Source organism: Cryptotermes secundus, unplaced genomic scaffold (genome assembly GCF_002891405.2).
Source record: "Cryptotermes secundus unplaced genomic scaffold, Csec_1.0 scaffold181, whole genome shotgun sequence".
In the NCBI taxonomy this organism is placed as follows: Eukaryota; Metazoa; Arthropoda; class Insecta; order Blattodea; family Kalotermitidae; genus Cryptotermes; species Cryptotermes secundus.
This window is the reverse complement of record NW_019723906.1, coordinates 549166-567659: the sequence shown is the minus strand read 5'-3', so window position 1 is coordinate 567659 and position 18494 is coordinate 549166. Positions and strand designations below refer to the sequence as shown.

The window sequence follows — 18494 nt, the reverse complement described above, 5'->3', positions numbered from 1 at the left end:
GCCTAAATTTGGTCCAAATCTTCAAGCAAAAGAACAACGTCCACTTTTCAAGATGGACGAACTGACGGCGAATACAACCACGAAGGACATCCCCATTTGCTGGAACGTGTTCTGCACCAAGTGAATTTACATTCCGTGTCAATGTTATCTGGAATACCTGCCTCCGCCATGCATCTGGTCTTAGCACGTACTGCAGTTCGTGGCTTAAGTCATCAGCACACTGCTGTAATGTTCATGGCTATAATTAAGAAACCAGAGAGGTGAGTCAAGTGTCGGAGAAGAAACGTTTTCCTTTGTTCAGGGTAAGTAAATGTATTCTTAATATACCACACTAAAGTACTAATATCTCTTCAACTCTGCTTCTTAAAATTGTGTTCATGCCAAATTGCGAATTGTTGTTACCTTCGTGGAAAGGATGCATGCTTTGCAGAGGCTGCATCTCGTCGGAGGCAGCTAGGAATTTTTAAGACCTTATTTTGAGAAAAGTCTCAGCATCTGCTTGAACAACGAACAGCTTGTCAACGTAGGTATTCCAGATAAGGAAAGAAAATGCACCGCAACATTCTGTATAATAGAAAGTGTACAATAAATTTCTCCTTAATATGTAATGGAGCGTTGTGCCACAGGTTAACAATTGTGCAACCTTCCATTGGCTTATCTGTCAACAAATCTACGTTAGATCAGAAATGGCAACTGCACTTAACAGAAATATTCCTTCACTGCTTCAAGGAAAATAGTAAACTAACCAGTGCAGCCGAAATTCATATTTAATGAAAGTCAGCCAACGACTTTGATACTCTGGCAAACAGAGGAATTCATATCACGCAGAATGACACTTGCTCATAACTATCTAACTTCATGCAGCTGAGCCCTTCTTGAGAAGCCGCCAATTCTGTAGCTACTCAAAAACTTCCCAGCATTTTATGGAACCCGAAGGTTCATTACCGTGTTCACAAGAGCCCTCCACTGGTCACTATCCTGAGCCAGACCAATCCAATCCACACCATCCCATCCTCTCTCTCTAAGATAAATTTTAATATTATCCACCCACCTATGTCTTGGTTTTCTTAGTGTTCTTTTTCATTCTGGCTTTCCCACCAATATCCTATATGCATTCCTCTCCAACCCAATTCGTGCTACATGCCCTTCCCACCTCATTCTCCTTGACTTGATCACTCTAATTATACTTGGAGAAGAGTACAAATTATGAAACTCCTCATTACGCAGTTTTCTCCAGTCTCTTGTCACTTCATCTCCCTTCAGTCCAAATATTCTCCTCAACACCCTGTTCTCAAACACCCCCAGTCTATGTTTCTCCCTTAATACGATTAGAGACCAAGTTTCACACCCATACACCTCCCCATAGTGAACATTTTAGAAGACGACTACTCGTGCTGTCATGGGGTTCGAGAGTTCATCCTCATTAGCATAAACTTTACAATTAGACTATATCCTGAGTCAGTTCAATCCAGTTTGAATTAATTAATTAAATTACCTCTGTAAGGTTCGATCTGAATATTTATTTAATATACATATTTATTTCTCCACTTAATTAATTAAGGTGATTAATCAGTAACTGTAATGTAATTGTATATGCACAGAGGAAGCCTGCGAACAGTATAGTAAGCCATCTCAGTGTGTAAGAATATAAAATACAAAAACTTCAGCCCTTTCCATAATACCTTTTTATTATTGGTCGCGTTGGCTGAGAATGGGTAAAGGGAACAGAAACCATTAACCACAAGGGAATTTGTTCTGAAGAAAATCACAAACTGCCTCAAAAAATGTTGGGCCAAAAATGGGCCGAATGGACGTGTGTAAGGTTTATGCTGAAAAATAAAATGTTCATTGACAGCTGCAGAAACGCTCAAACATTTATGTCAACAAAGGAATGGAAAACCTACGTGCTTGTGAAACCATGAACTCATTGTTAAGGTGTGTGAGCGATATAAAACTAGCAGCTTCTGATCACTACGCTATGGAATGACTGTTATGCCGACTTGCTGTCTGTGAATGTTATGTACCCGTATATATGCCACGCGTCTACAAGTATATTGCACCAATTAAAAGTATTTAGGCCAAGGTCACAAGAGCAGTTTGCCATCCGTGCGCGAATATGAAAATAACAGAGTGAATGTAAATCACAAAGATCAACGAGCGTGGCAACGCGGACATGAAAATCTTGGACGTGTTTCTAACTGCGCTTCGTTCTAGTCTCCTAGGTTCACCGCAGTCGAACTCACCGTGTTCCAGCTGTTTCTTTCCCAGAACAGAGTGATAACAGCTTGCCTCGTGCGTACGACTATTTCCAATTTTAAAATCTGTAGACCGCTCGGACAATTTGTTTTAATATGAAGAACAATATTTGCAGTGAAGTATGATAAACGAACTGATGGGCATGCGGTGGAGCTCGAAAGGCTACCAGGACACCTCTTCAGTTGTGCATGAAGTATATGAACTTCCGTTCTGGTACTTTTTCACAAATTACAGGATGAAGCCTCCAATTTCTTGGCCTTTTCTCCACGACATAAGAGCCACAGGTAAACAAACTTCATGTACGAATGGCATTTCTATCTGCGTGGAATGTGTTTACATATATAGTGGAGGCGCGGCTTACGATCTGAAGACAGCGCGTAAACCAAAAGTCGCGTATAGTCAGAATTATCTTTGAAAATCTCTTAAATAGCCCATAAAATACATGATTTTGTATATACCCTGCAGTGTGTATGTATACAATAGAGTACATATACAAGTAAAATGTACAGTAATGTCATGTTCAATTACATAAAAGAGAGAGAGACTGAGATGAAAAATGAGGGAATAAAAAAGGAAAAGAGTAAACCTGAACAACTCACCATTCATCCTGGATATTACCGTAATTAGTCTTCCTCTTTCCCCGCCAAAAGAACTTTTTCAAAATTTATTTACTGACAAGCACGTATGGTTGAATTCGCGTCAGTTCAATGCGTCTATGATGCGACTTCACTATATAAATTCTAACATCCTGTGGGAACATCCCACATACTATCACGCTGTTTCGCCGATCAACGGACAACACTCCTCCTAAGTCAATACCACATTGAAAAGACAACGGTTGGCGTCCTTGCGGCGACTATAGAGCACTCAACGCCCGGACAATCCCTGACCGCTACCCAGTCCCGCATATCCATGACTACTCACATCACCTCCATGGCTGTACCATTTTCTCCAAAATAGACCTGGTATGAGCCTACAACCAAATTCCCGTCCATCCCGGAGACACCCAGAAGACGGCCATTACCACTCCTTTCGGCCTGTTCGAGTTCCATTTCATGTCCTTCGGCCTGCGCAATGCTGCCCAAACCTTCCAGTGGTTTATGGACAACGTTCTGCGGGGACTCGACTTCTGTTTCGCGTACCTGGACGATATCCTCGATTTCTCCCGATCACCAGAGGAGCACGAGATTCACCTGCGGGAACTCTTCCAGCAACTCCAGAAACACGGGATCACCCGAGGTCACCTTCCTCGGCTACAAGGTGTCCGCCGAGGGGTCCAAACTTCTGGCAGAGCGAGTGACTCATCTGCAGCACTGCCACCCACCAAAGACCGTCAGCCAGCTCCGTCGTTTCCTGGGCATGGTTAACTTCTACCGGCGATTTCTGCCCCACGCGGCTGTCACCCAAGCACTACTGCACGACGTTCTCTCCGGCCCCAGATTCAAGGGTTCCCACCCCATCTCCCGGACACCGGAGCTCCTGAAGGCATTTGAAGAGTGCAAGGCGAGTTTGTCACGCGCCTCTCTGCTCGCACACCCTGACCCATCCGCGCCACTCGCACTCGTCACGGATGCCTCCACGTCCGCCATGGGTGCCGTGCTGCAGCAAGTCAACAACGTCTGGCAGCCCCTCGCCTTTTTCTCGAAAAAACTTAACCCTGTCCAGCAAAAGCACAGTGCCTACGACCGCGAGCTGCTGGCCATCTACGAGGCCGTCAAACATTTCCGGCATATGCTGGAAGCGCGCCACTTCACCATCTTCACTGACCACAAGCCCATTACTTACGTCTTCCAGCAGAAGCGGGACAAATGTTCATCGCTGCAGTTCAATCATCTGGACTTCGGCGCCCAGTTTACAAANAGCAGAAGCGGAACAAATATTCACCGCGGCAGTTCAATCATCTGGACTTCGTGCCCAGGTTAAAACAGATATTAAACACATTTCGGGCCAGGACAACGTAGTCGACGACGACTTCTCTCGCGTCGAGTCTGTCACGGCACCACCATCATACGACTCACTGGCCGGATCGCAGGACGACGACGCCGAACTCCAAGCTCTCCTGGGGTCAACCACAGCCCTAAGAATCGAGAAACTACCGATACCCGGCACTACGGTATCCCTCTATTGCGACACCTTCGCCAGGAAACCTCGACCGTACATTCCAGCCCCTCTACGACCCCAAGTGTTCAGGTCTTTACATGAGCTGTCTCACGCAGGCGCCAGAGCAACAGTGAGGCTGGTCGCAGAGTGGTTTGTGTGGCCGGGCGTGCGGAAGGATTGCCGCACCTGGGCCCGGGCTTGTCAGTCCTGCCAGCGGGCCAAGGTCTCCCACCACACTGTGACTCCATTGGGCGACATCAATCAACGGTACAGGTTTTGTAACAGTTGATGGGATAATTATGACAATGAAGGTTCAAAATCTATTTTAAGGTAACCTAAGAGCCCTTGCTTAGAAGAACTGCAAGAAATGATGAAACATCTTGGTGAAGACTGCAAGCTCCCTACAGAGCAGAAGTACTTACCAGTACCAGTACTTCTTTTAGAAGGCAGTTTCTGCGTAAAACAACATTATGATAAATTAAATTACGAGAAAAATCTGGCAGTGTAAAAATGTGCAACAATGATTCATGAGTCTTGATATCCATTTTCCTTTGAAAGTTTGTATGTATTTACAGCATATTGTGTAATACCCAACAGAGTCTTTGCTTCATGCAATTTTCCATTACTATTGGTTTAAAACATATCTAAGTTGTCAGACATAACCTCCAAGTTTTGTACAATTACAACAAAGACAAATGATTGAAGTATGTTACATAAAGTTTGTGATTACATTTATATCTCTTAGCCTAACATTCCTAGCAACAGCAGTGCAATATCACCACCTAATGGGAAAGGAAAAGTAAGGAATTTTGTATAACAGAAGCTGACACTTATTCCTATTAAAACTTATGACTTTTTTATTTACTTATCATCCATCAATAACAGAATACAGCAAAGTGGTCAAAACTGTATTAACTCTCACAACTGATTACAAGATAGACATGGGTACAAGCGCAAATTGTATCAACTATATCACGCGTTTACTGTTGAAGAAACCCAAATTTGACCAATGAGAGGAATGAACTTGCACAGTTATAATTTATTTCCTGCCACAATTTTATAATTCTTTATTAGAAATATGGGAAATAACACTCTACTTCTGCCCAGCAACTCATAATGGATGGAGCATACAGATGCTACCATACTTCTAGAGCCTATGCTCCACATGTCTTGTGTGGACCTTTCTGAGTCATATTAATTTTGTCTCCAAGGCTCAATGCCATGCCCTGAAAGTGAAACAAAATTATATTACTTTAAAAACAAGTTTCAGCCATTTAGTAGCTGTACACATCTGTTCTACACTGAGCCACAGTGTTTAAAGAATTTACATGACCAACACCTCATAATTTCACTTGAATAGGCATGTGTGAGAATGCCATCTCCAGTCTGAAACAAGAACAAGAATATACACTCAACTCTTGATTTTCCAGGGGCGGATAAACCAGTCTGTGGCTTAACTGCGGCACTGGGGCTTTTTTGAGGCTTACATGTTGTTTAATATTCATTCACTTTTGTTTCATATGGTGAGTTGTAACACTATTTTCGCACTAGTGTGAACCGAGCTCTGCATTTTTTGGTCCCCTTATGCTAACACAGTGTTCTAGGGTAGGGGTGAAAGAATGCAAGGATTTGTGGAAAGTTTCAAGGACAGATACACCGCCCCAGTTGGTCTCTTTGTATCAATCTTCAAGTGCGTTAGCAAAATGTCAGGTTGTAAAAGGAAGCGTGTTGTGTTAAGTATTCAACAGAAACTCATGTGAGCCGGGCTTCGAAATGTTAAGCAGTGACGAAACCATAAGTTCAGTGGGGGTGCAGCCAGAAGAGCGGGAAGAAAGTGAGAATGAGGAAGAGGTGGACAGTGCTGCTAGTAAGAAAATATCACATGGTGCTGCTCTTAATCATTTGGAATCCTTACTAGACTATCTGGAGAGTGAAGAGAACAGTTTATTAAGTGACAAGCTAATATTACGTAGGCTTCGTACAGATATCCGTAAAAAGGAAAATGCTGCGAAAAAGCAAACAACAATATTAAATTTTTTTAAGTGTTAAGTGTGAATATTCATAAAAAGTGTTGGACGTTGTTCAACACTCTGATTGAAATAACTAATTCATACTTCAGTGTAATGTAAAAAAAGTATTAAATAGGCCATGAGATGACATAAAAATGAGGTTGAATAAATTTAAATACAGGTAGGCCTATAGTATTATGAAGGTACAGTATTACAGTACTACTTTTAATAAAATTTGTCTTAGCCGGGTTTTCAATTAATTGTGATTTCCATCCCCACCATTATCCCGGAAAATTGAGAGTTGAGTGTATTCCACTTGAACAACAATTTCACTGCAATCACAATTTATAACACTCGTTACTTTTTATCATACACACTTCTGATAGTTATTTTTGACAAAAATTCACACATCACTCAGTTAAAATTACCATTCTAGGGTCTTGTCCTTTTTCATCATGGTCAGAAACAGGCTGACAGGGACAGATTTCATCTGCTAGCAATGCAAAAATTATAATTCTGATTATGCTAATTTGCATGCAGTTATATGTCAATTCTCTTAGCTCAAGATTGAAATATCAATGTTGCAATTAATATAAAGATTTATTTTTTGGTATCCATGAGATAAGTGGCTGGAGGGACTCTAGAGCTGGTATGGTCACAGAGGAGAAGATAAAAATTCCTTGCTAGGAACTGAGTTCTGATTCCTCAGTTGTCCAGTCCACAGCCTGGTCAGCATACAGGCTCCTACTGTATTGCAGTAATAGATGACAATTTCAATCAGGATGAAACTAGTACTTGCATAGTGCTTATAATTCGGTTTAACATTACCAGTTACCATTTTTTATGACAGTCTTTCATGGGTGATTTAATAATGATTTTTCTATTGAACAGGTTATGGAGCATCAAATGGTAGGATGATTATGTTTTAAAATAGATGTGGAAGGAGCCAGTCACAACCTATTTAAGATACTTAATACTTGACTGCGGGAACCATGGCAGATCTCAGACAGAATGGTAAGTCTTTGGCCAAGATTTAACACAGGACCTAGTAAATATGAAACACAAGTACTAACCATTTAACCACATGTTACAACAGAAAACATGCCATTACTCACTTGACTTTTGGCCCTAATACGAATATGACCTGTCACAGGCGCATCCGGCTTGTTGAATGGTTTCTCTATGCTCAGGTTTGCAAGAGCGTTTTCACCAAAGATAGAGCGAGCATACATGTTCGCAGCCATGAAGCCACACTGACCAGACAGGGCCTGCACAAAATTACATCAATTAAATTATGCAGTACAAATCACATAATTAATTCTTATAAAACATCACTCCTACACTTTTAACTTCCCTACTGGTAGCTCCCTGTTACCTTTTCTGGAGTCAAGCACTTCATATTTGTGCTGCTTATCAAATGACGAAGGTACTCATGAAGATCTGTCAAATTTGTATTGACAGAAACCTATTTAAAAACAAGAGTATAAAATTAACACACATAATCGCTCATCACAACCATATTATTCATTATAAATTAACCCTCTGACTGCCAAACTTTGTTATAGAACTACCTGCTAAAAGTTTCACAGGAAAAAAGAACATACATATTCTTTATTCAAATGATGTACAAATAGGCTGCGAGGTGAACATAATGTGAAAGACTGCACTTCCTGCTAACATCTGTATGTCACATTTTATGTTGCCTACTAAGAGAAATGTTGTTCTGACTGATTTACAATCAATCTCTTTCACTGCAATGGTTTTAATGCATAAGTTCATGGTTTGAGGAAGGTTAAGCAAATCCATATTAAAGCAACTATACTTGTAAACAATCCTTATGTAAGTTTAAATTATCTTATGTTGCAAATTATACTAAACACAGAGGGGCCCAAAAAATGTATACACCGATGTACAAAATATTGGTTTAAATAATTTACTGGTAATTAAAATTTGATACACACAGAAATGGATGGTTGCAACATATATGGAACTTGAACAAGTGTTCAAAGTGCCCACCATTTGTTTGTCGACACTTCTGAGTTTGGTGGACTAGTGTACCAGCAACTGTGGTTAAGGTGTCAACCAGGATAGCGGCACACAACTTTTCAATTTCTTCCCAACATGTCTTCAGTGTCGGTGGTTTTCTACGATATATCACATCCTTCACGGACCCCCCCCAAGTAAAAGTCGAGGTGGGTTAAATCAGGTGATGTGGGGATACTCAACACTACCTCTTCGTGACTTCTGACATCTTGGTGGTAGTGTGGTGGTGCACCATCTTGTTGAAAGTAAAATGGCTTGCTCCTGTAGAGCTGATGAATGGCAGGTAAAATGGATGTCTGAAGCATGTTCAGGTACACAGGGCCAGTAACTGTTCCTTCACACAAGAACAGTCGAATCAAACCCATGTATGACAGCCCACACCAAACAGTGAGTCCTGATAAACTGACCACCCTGTTCACATGAATGAGTGGACTTTNAGACGATTTAAATACCTGACGAAACATACACGTCAAACCATGCCAATGGGTTAAATGTTGTTCATCAGACCAAACAATTTTGCTCAATAACTCCTCATCCTCCTGTATCTTGTGTTGAAGCCACTCACAAAACTGCACTATTTGATCAGGATTGTCTTCATTTATAGCATTATCTCAACCTTAGGATATTAACTTTCAATTTAACACATTTTAGAATGTGTTTACACTTGATCTGCTAATTCCTGTCTCACATACACATTGCTTTGCAGACCTCTGCAGTGAATCCTACATCACAGCAGAAGAGGCTGGACTTGTAACTGGGCACAAACTCCCAGATCTTTGCTTGTGCACATCATGCACTGTAGCACTTGCCTCAAATTTGTCACAAATGTATGAACTGTTAATTATGTTGGAGGGTCTGTTGCAAATTCAGTTCCTCACTATCTTTCTATTTCACACCCATTTTCAAATTTCCAGTACCACTTCAAAATTATCTTACACTGTTGAAATGACAACAGTCCTGCTGCCATTTTCTATGACTTCTGTCATTCGATAAGGTGACTCTGGCATTCATGTCAGTAGCACCATCTTTTGAGAGAACATCACAATACACACTGTACATAACATTTTGGTTCAACCTTGAAAATATTTGTAGATAACATATATCAAAGTGTGTATCCATTCTTTTGGGCCCCTGTGTGTTGTAAGTATCATAAAGAATACTATATAGATCTCATGAGTATGACAAACTCTAACTGCAATACAGAAGAACAAAGCCATTTTAATACACTTAAAATATATCTCACTAAATAAAATATAATTAAATAAATTCATTAGTATGAGGTTCTTATAAGCTGACTCTTCTCATTAAGGATTTAATTCAACATACTATAATAAGCTGACTCTTCTCATTAAGGATTTAATTCAACATACTATTTATAAATAACTTACCTTATTCTCCCATTCAAACTCAGCCCACATCTGTCTGAACTCAGTGTCATTGCATGATGCAGGAACAATGTAATCCATTATATCAATATGAATATCATTGAGCACCACGACATTGCGATCTGATGCAGCACCACTCACATCATATACTGCAATGAAACAATATATCCAGTATTGCTGCAGGTCTTATAAGAAACTAATGTATTCAGCAGCACAGATATGAGAACAGGGAAATTTTATGCTACAACTATACATCACTAAACCCACACAGAATGCTCGTAACTGCATCACTTCTGAGGTTGTTTGGTGGGAAGGCTTTCCTAAAATAAACTGATACATGCAGACTTACATCATTAAAAAAAAAAGGATGAATCAAGGAAAATAAAAGCATCAACCTCCAACCTAATTCACTACCATCAGTATTACCAGCATGGCAGCTGTATTTGAGAGTGCAGAAACACTTAATGCAGTATCTTGCAAATGTATTTTCTTTCTTGCTTTTCTGTGACAATAAAAGGTAAAGGTAAAGTTGTCCCTGTGCTTAACTAATTAAGCGCTATGAAGGCGTATAGGGGAGTTTTCTTGACTTCAGCACTAGTCAGAGGTGAGTGGTCGCTTCTCCTATTTGTTGTTTACAACAAAGATAAATTCAAATTAAATTCTGATGTCTATAACATGAATACTAGACAAAAATATAACTTCCACCTACCCTCATCAACTTTATCAGTATATCAAAAAGGAGTCTACTTTACTGGCATAAAAGTGTTCAACAATCTGCCACAAAGTATTAAAAACTTGGGCAATGATACTAAAAAGTTTAAATCAGAGTTAAAGAATTATCTACATGCTCATTCCTTCTACTCTTTAGATGAATACTTCAATGTAAATAGAGAATGATGTAAAATTAAGTTATATTAATTTTTAAGCTAAAATTGCCTGTACTTATGTATGTAACCTTTTGACTTGTTCTGTATCCAAAGGTACTAACCTGCTTAGGATTTATAGAATGTAAATAAATTCAATTCAATTCAATTCATGCCCTGGCAGCTTTACCCCTGGGGAATGAGACCCAAGTTCTCATTAGATAGGAGGCTGGATGGGCCCCAGAGCTGGTCTGGAGGGCATGGAGAAGAAAGAATTCTTGACCTTACCAAAACTTGAACTCAGGACCCCTGCTCATCCAGTCTATAGCCAGTCACTATACCAACTGTGCTTTCCTGGTTACTTTCTGTGACAGTTCCTTTGGAATGTAGGATTTACACATAAAATTTACATGGAACAACAGGAAACAGAATAGTGAAATAACAGCGCTCACCAATATTACCGAAGATGATGCCATTTTCTGTGGACGCAACCTTCACATTGGCCTTAATATTGCAGAAGTCGTGAGGAGCCAAGACGACAGGCTGTGGTTTTTCTACTAGCTTCAAGTCTCCCAAGGTAGCCAGCTCGAGTGTGCAATTTTGTAATGTGTCACCTGAATTGTGATAACATACTTCAATAATGCATTACAAATACCTTACATCATGGGTAAAAGAAAATTAATGAAAGAAAAAAACATGTCACAATTAACACAAATAGTTAAGATAAATTCAACAAACTGAAAAAATAAAATCTCACAAAGAAAGGGTCTTAAATATGTGTATACTTTCTGGTCTGACAACTTCATGTTTTAAAATGCATAAACTTTCCTCATATTCTTCTAACAGAGCAGCAATTCAACAAGTATTTAAAACTGACATAAATTTCAAGATTATATACATGAATAATCATTAAGTAGTCAAAAAAGATATAACACATGGCTACTGTTAATGACTGTTTCTTTTAATGAAACACTTCAAACTTTCTGAACACTGATGAATACATGTCTCATGGGTGCCATTAAATCTCAGACTCACCTTCCCTAATCTTAACTTAGTATTACATTATAATATTACACTCATTTCTTTACCTGTCTGATTTACAATGAGAACATCCAGAACAATGTCATATTGGTTGACATGAACATAGGCTTCAGCATAGACTGGATCTGAGAAGCCAGTGAGTTGAGTGACCTTGTTCAGCTTGCTCAATCCCGGTGTTGATTCTCCACCTCCCAGCCCTGAACAAATTCCATCTCGCCGACCCACTACGGCCTGATTAAGACTTAACTCAAACACATTCTCAGTGCCACCCAGGTCACCTGCACCCCGAGATGAGGACAGCTGAAGGAATGATATTGGTTCGTCTGCATGTATCACTGACCCAGGCTTCTCTTTGGCCTGAATAAAACACAGCAAAGCTTTCTCAAAACAGTAAGAAACAGAACACATTTTTTTAAGTTTAATGCAAGGTGCTTGTGAGAGATAAAATTCCAAATCCACAACCAATCACAGAGACTGTAGAGTTCGCACAGCTAACTAAAAGATGTTTCTGATTTCAACACACTTTCAGTATAGGTACCCAACACACAATCTGGATCACAGCAGAATATTTTTCTCAGATGCAACAATTTTAGTTTCATTGAATTTAAGATTTTTTGCCATCAATATAATATGTATATAAACTTAGTTACTTAATTTTAGGTATCATGTGAAAATGCATCATGGATTACATACTTTCTGTGTAGAAGCCTCCTCTTCTGCTTTGGCAGCAAGCATAATGGACAGGGCACAACGACAGTTCTCATTAAAGATTTTTACAATGACTGGGGACTTATCAGATAGCACTTGAAGACACAAATACAAGCGATCGGCATCATCATTTGTCATATTTTTGACAGCCAAACCTGTATAAATAAATGTAACATAATTAGATATCATCTGAGAATGCATGATTTGAAATCTCCATGTTCTATGGGGACAGCAATCAAACTTTAACTCAGGGGTAACTGTTTATCATTCAGGAAATAACAAAAATTAATTTTTAATAACTTAATACATGAATACCCTGAAGATGGCCAAAGAAGGCTGATAAATACAACGATGTTGCACCTGACTGCTAGTGCGAAAGGTAAAGTGTAAAGCTGTCCCTGTGCTTAACTAATTAAGCACTACGCCATGAAGGCATATGGAGGGACGGATGTATAGATTCACATTTTCTTGACCTCGGCGCTAGCTAATGTAATTAACTAATTTTTTTAAATTCGCTTAATGAGTCCAACTGGGTCCACTCGGCATGGCGGCCACTGATTGGCCTATTGTAGCCTGCCCTGTGTGATTATGATGATGGAGAATTTTGTGGAATGAAGATTGACAGGGGAAACCTAAGTACTTGGAGATAACCCGCCCCAGAGCCACTTTGTCCACCACAAATCCCACTTGACCAGACACAGGATCGAACCCGGGCTGCTGCAGTGGGAAGCCAGCAACTAACTGCTTGAGCTACAGCGCGGCCTAGCAGCTAATGTAAGGCTGTACCCTTATATTCATACTGCATATGTGATAAAAAAAAGTGACAATGTAATAAAAATAAACATGAAAATTTAAATCAGTATGGACAGCAAAACACTAATTACATTACCTGAACAATTCTCCTAATCCCTTCCAATCACAAGGAAAATGTAAGTATTTACCTGATTTCCCTAGGTGTAAAATGGATGCCATAATAAGCATTGCTTCAGAACAAAAACGATTTTGCTTTTTGCCATCTGGTGTTAGTGACATGTATCGGAGAGCAAGCTTGGCTAGAGTAGTACCAAGAGCAGCTCCAATAAAGAAATCACCATCCATCATGTACTGACGCAATGGAGGGCGGGCTTCCCCTTTCTTGGAGATACTGAGGGACAAAGAGACAGTCATTTCATTGTTAGGTTCATACAGAAACAAGATACAGAACAGGAAGATCCCACACAAAAACACTGCCAAAAGATGTCCAAGTTTGTGGACTGTTATAAAACAGGATATTATTAAAATTTAAGGATAAATGATCTGAATCCCAAACTTAGGAAAAATAGAAGAGGCACAATGTAACAGGGCAAAACACTACCTGGCGGTATTGAAAGCTGACTGGGTAGCATATGTTCCATCTGAAGTGACTAATTTCTGTATTGGAACCTGTTGCTGTATTCCATCTTCATCTGCCTTCTCACCAGCTGCAAGACGGAGCTCATCATCCACTAATGGAATCTAACAGATTAAAATAAAACCAGTTAAAAATGCTCCAGATATATATGAACTATATAACTAATTTCTATTAATATACATTTTACAGATTTTCACACATCACATTTCTTTGTGTTATGAAGCTGAGCAACATAAAGTAAAGTCAGAGAACATAAATTGGCTGGGAAGATGAATGGCAACTGAGAAATGCTTATACCACATAAATGTTATACTGTGGTACTGTGAATCAACAGGATACAGAATGAATCAGAAGACTGCTATGGTTCATACTTAGGTCTCTCAATCTGTATTGGTGGCACCACTGAAGGCAACAGTGACAAGAAGAGGCACACCGTACCATTTTCTTGGCAGGTAACAAGTAATGTAGCAATGTCTCTCAGATTTTTCAGTGAATCTGAATGAGAACTTTGCTAGCTATATAATAAATAGATTGACATGATAGAGAAAATAAAATCATTTCATTGTCAAAAATATTATTAATTACTACCTCCCCAAGAGTTTGCCGCACTTGATTCATAACAGCCTGGATATCATCAGGACTAGAAGCATACTCTCCAAGAATCCATAATGCTGCACGATGAACCTTAACAGACTTAACTGCTGGGAAAGCATCCAGGAGTCTCTGTAAATTTGTGTCATACATAATACTTGAAAGTACAAAATTTAATCGGAATTTCATTCTGGCAAACAAATATTTTGGAATCAAAAATACATAATTTAAAAGGCAACATACCTCTATTATTAGAGGTCGGAGTCCTTCAAACTTCTGAATTGCTTCACGTACAAATACCAAAACATCAGATGCTGCAAGCTCATTTGTATCAGAAAGGAATTCAATCAGAACAGGAATTACAGTTGCTGCCACATCTGGAAACTATAAAAGTAAAATATAACGGGTAAACCTCCAGATTATTATGTTATACAAGGTGCTATGGTAAGTTCCTGGACTAGGTCAATAAAGAAATGCTGGCTTAACTTACTGACTTTTGGCTGTCATCTCCTTCAAAATAATCTCCTTGGGAATATACACAGCAATCCCATTATTTGCACTGTGGAAGTCGTTTTCCTTAATGCTGTTAAGTACTGTTTGTGATTCCCTTTGGATGCGAGACACCGTTTCAAAACGTCATTCCTTCAGTTTCATTTTCAAATTGGGAAGAAAAACGAAATCACAGGGGCTAAGTCTGGCAAGTAGGGAGGATGGGGAACGATATCCATATTGTTGTTAGTCACAAACTCTGTCGTTTTCAGGGAAGTATGTGCAGTTTCAATGGTGCTTGGTCACCTTGAATGTCTGTCATCTTAAGCTGACACTCGACCAGCCTTAAAAACGTGAATGTTATTCAAAAAACCGCTGTCCTGCGTAAAGAAAGTTCTCCAAAAGCCTCACAAAACATTTCAAGGGTTTTGCTAGTGGATTTAATGAGCGTCATGCAAAACTTGATGCAGACACATGGCTCAATTTTGCCATCCATTGAGAACAAAACAAAACACAAAGTTGAAAAAGCACTTATGTAAAAGCAATGTGTGTTCACAGCAGGGTGTCATGTGGCAGGCTGATACAATAGGCTTGCAGAAGTGTGACCTTGGCCTCCCCTCTCATCTTCTTTCACCAAGGTAGTTACAACAATAACAGTCCGGAAACTTTCTGATACACCTTGTACATAAATTCAAACACATTCACTAAAATGTTCTGTTCTGTGTTCAGGGATAGGCATAAAAGTGATGAAGGAGAACTAACCTTAATGCAGCAACTGTGTAGAGTTCGAACCAGCAGCTGACGATATTTTCCAGTATCTTCATGCTCCACAATATTGTGTGTCTTAGCGACCTCTTTCTTTAGAACCAAAACCATCTCTTCAATATTTCGGGATGATACCAACTCCATTGCTGTAATATGTAAACATACTGTATGTATTAAGGGAAAACGACTCCACTCTACAGTCTAACCAAACCTTCACACTCAGTATGTTATGCTTCTCACTTGTATCTGGGAAGTGCTTGTTTCGAATCTTGTCAGGGTACTAACTGAGAGGTTTCATGGTTTCCCCATCCTCTCCAAGCATATTCTGGGACAGTACCTTGAAAGAGGCCAGGGCTACTTGCTTCCACTTACTCTCAGTTCATTGTAATTAATCATCTTCCCATTAAACTCTATACAATCTGAGCCCATTTTCACTTAGTGGGGGGTGGAGTCCAACTGGGTCCACTCGGTACAGTGGCCACTTACTGGCCTATTGTACCCTGTCTCAAGTGATTACGATGATGGAGAATTTGGTGGAATGAAGATTGGCAGGGGAAACTGAAGTACTTGGAGAAAACCCACCCCAGTGCCACTTTCTCCACCACAAATCCCACTTGACCAGACCCGGGATCGAACCCGGGCCGCCGCGGTGGGAAGCCAGTGACTAACCACTTGAGCTCTGAGCCCCTTAATTATCGCTAAATAAATCACAAATAAAATAAAGAAATTAATTAAATCTTCAATACTGTGGGGCATTTACACATGAATCTCCAGTGAGGATGAATGACATTTAAAACTGAGAACAAAAATTTAAAGAATTTAATGTTAATTACTGTTTATCGCATACTAAACTTTTACATTTATTTTTTCAAAGTTTCAAGTTATGTTCTGAGTGCTTATTGGAATTATACCAATGTCTCCACACAATTTCAAAAAGTAATGTTTGTAAACTAAACTCTAAAACATTTTGAACTGGCATAAAGTTGACAACTGATCTTCAGCCAATGTGGAGGTTAAGACTGGTACAGCTATACTTCCATTCTTCCAAAATTCTTCACGGTTGAACCTGTCTTAATTAAGTACAGGGACAATTTTACCTCACCTCAACATCTCAAATTAACTGTATTTTATGAGCATGCACTGAGATTGGGGTGCATTCAATGTAGAGGCCAAAATTACGTTTCTAAGACCAACAGCAAAGCACTGTGTACCACCATACAAACTCCCTTTTAGTGAAATGGAGGGTATCTGAAAGTGCTTAACACTATTTGAAGTATATCCTAAAGCTCAGAACAGATATAACAGAAAGAAAAAATATCTGATGTGCATACACTGCAATACTTAACTGCTGTACAGTTCAAATTTTCAAAGAATTATGTTAACACATTATTCTAGGATATGATGGGACCACCTACAGGACAGACCTTGCCTGCGAGTTACGAACTGCTCCTCTGAACATGTGATAAGCCAGCTTCTGCACATTTAGAGTTAATACTAACTCACCCAAGTTCAAAGTTTTCTTCCGAACTTCAAGGTCAGGACTGGCCAGAACTCGAAGTATATCCATAACAAGGTCTTGCAAGACTCGTTCATGTGTGGGATGTTCCTTTAGTGCAATAAGGCGGTCTAATACTATCAGTTTTACATTGTTGTCACTTTCCTTGACAATGAGTTCAATGTAGCAGGAAGCAGCTGCCTACAAACAAGAACACATGCTTGTGGTAATGATGAGCACAAGCAGGCCATAAATATTGTTTGAAGTCTGATTTTCAATTAAGATCAAATTAATGTTTTCACTGACCTTTCTTCTTTTACATTATGCTACTGGATTGTGGAATATGCTAAATGAAACAATGCAAAATGCTATGTAAAAAAAAAACCCTTTAAGAAAAAGAAGGGTTGAAACATACAATCATTGAGTGCAGGCCTAAAATTCTGACTGGCAAATAATTTTCCATGCATTTATTGATTCCTGATCTTCATCCTCTTATCTCAAGAAACTGAAGTGCACTATCATGTACTAAATACTTGCAATACAGCTGCCTGAACAATTATAATGAAACCTTCTCAAGATTGTTTTTTAATTAAAACAAATTTAGCTTATTAACCTTTAACATACAAATGTTAGATATATCTGACAGCAAGTAATGCTCTGCTGTGGCCTGAATGTGAGGTTTATTTAACGTGCACTCTTTGGGAGTGCTGACAGTTTGATCTTCGGTTGAAACCACAACAAACCCATGCAAGGTCAAGTAGGCGGTTCATTCGTTAGCTCTGAACAATGAAATCATTTATCACAGTACTGGTTTCGATATTATTTACATTTAGATATGACTGTTTATGACGGGTCAGCCAAATAGAGCACAGCTTTGTTTTGAGAACTGAGAAGTAAATATTCATCTCAGCATTCATATTTGTGCTTCTTGAGCTTGCAAGTAAGTGGTTCATTTTCAAGGATTTGTTTTCAGTGGAGAATTATCAGTCAGAAAGTCAGTGTCAGACTGTCAATTACTTATTTATAAAACATTTTTATTTTGTGTCTTGGTAGAGTTATAAAGCCACTGAAGACAACAATGCACATATGGGCTCTGTGGATAAATGTGACAGGATGGTAAATAGTTACAGAATTGCCTGGAAGACATTGAAATCGACAAAGAAATTGTTTTCCCACCTTCTAGACTTGTGGACTATTCTCAATGCCTATTTATTGCACAAGTCATGTGGTGGAAAAATGACACATAAAAATTCCACAAAATCCTAGTGCAAGATCTGACTGGACAGTCGCATGAGGCAAATATCACAGTCAGTGGCGTTTCCTGGGGGAGGTCAAGTTCACCTGGGGCCCAAGTGAGTC

At 39.4% G+C, this 18494-nt stretch overlaps 1 protein-coding gene across 2 annotated transcripts in view; it reads right to left on the bottom strand.

Moving 5' to 3' along the window:
- Positions 1-5189: 5189 nt before the first annotated feature.
- The window catches only part of LOC111861994 (coatomer subunit beta), a 19193-nt gene continuing 5888 nt past the window's right edge, over positions 5190-18494 (bottom strand). For both annotated transcript variants that reach the window (XM_023847010.2, XM_023847009.2), the window contains exons 7-19: positions 17144-17336; positions 15638-15786; positions 14630-14770; positions 14384-14518; positions 13760-13899; positions 13347-13549; positions 12391-12560; positions 11745-12054; positions 11109-11270; positions 9797-9942; positions 7741-7830; positions 7481-7633; positions 5190-5582 (exon numbers count right to left, since the gene is read on the bottom strand). In XM_023847010.2, the coding sequence (XP_023702778.1) occupies positions 5511-5582; positions 7481-7633; positions 7741-7830; positions 9797-9942; positions 11109-11270; positions 11745-12054; positions 12391-12560; positions 13347-13549; positions 13760-13899; positions 14384-14518; positions 14630-14770; positions 15638-15786; positions 17144-17336 (2064 nt within the window). In that variant the 3' untranslated portion in view covers positions 5190-5510. The remainder of the gene's footprint in view (positions 5583-7480; positions 7634-7740; positions 7831-9796; positions 9943-11108; positions 11271-11744; positions 12055-12390; positions 12561-13346; positions 13550-13759; positions 13900-14383; positions 14519-14629; positions 14771-15637; positions 15787-17143; positions 17337-18494) is intronic.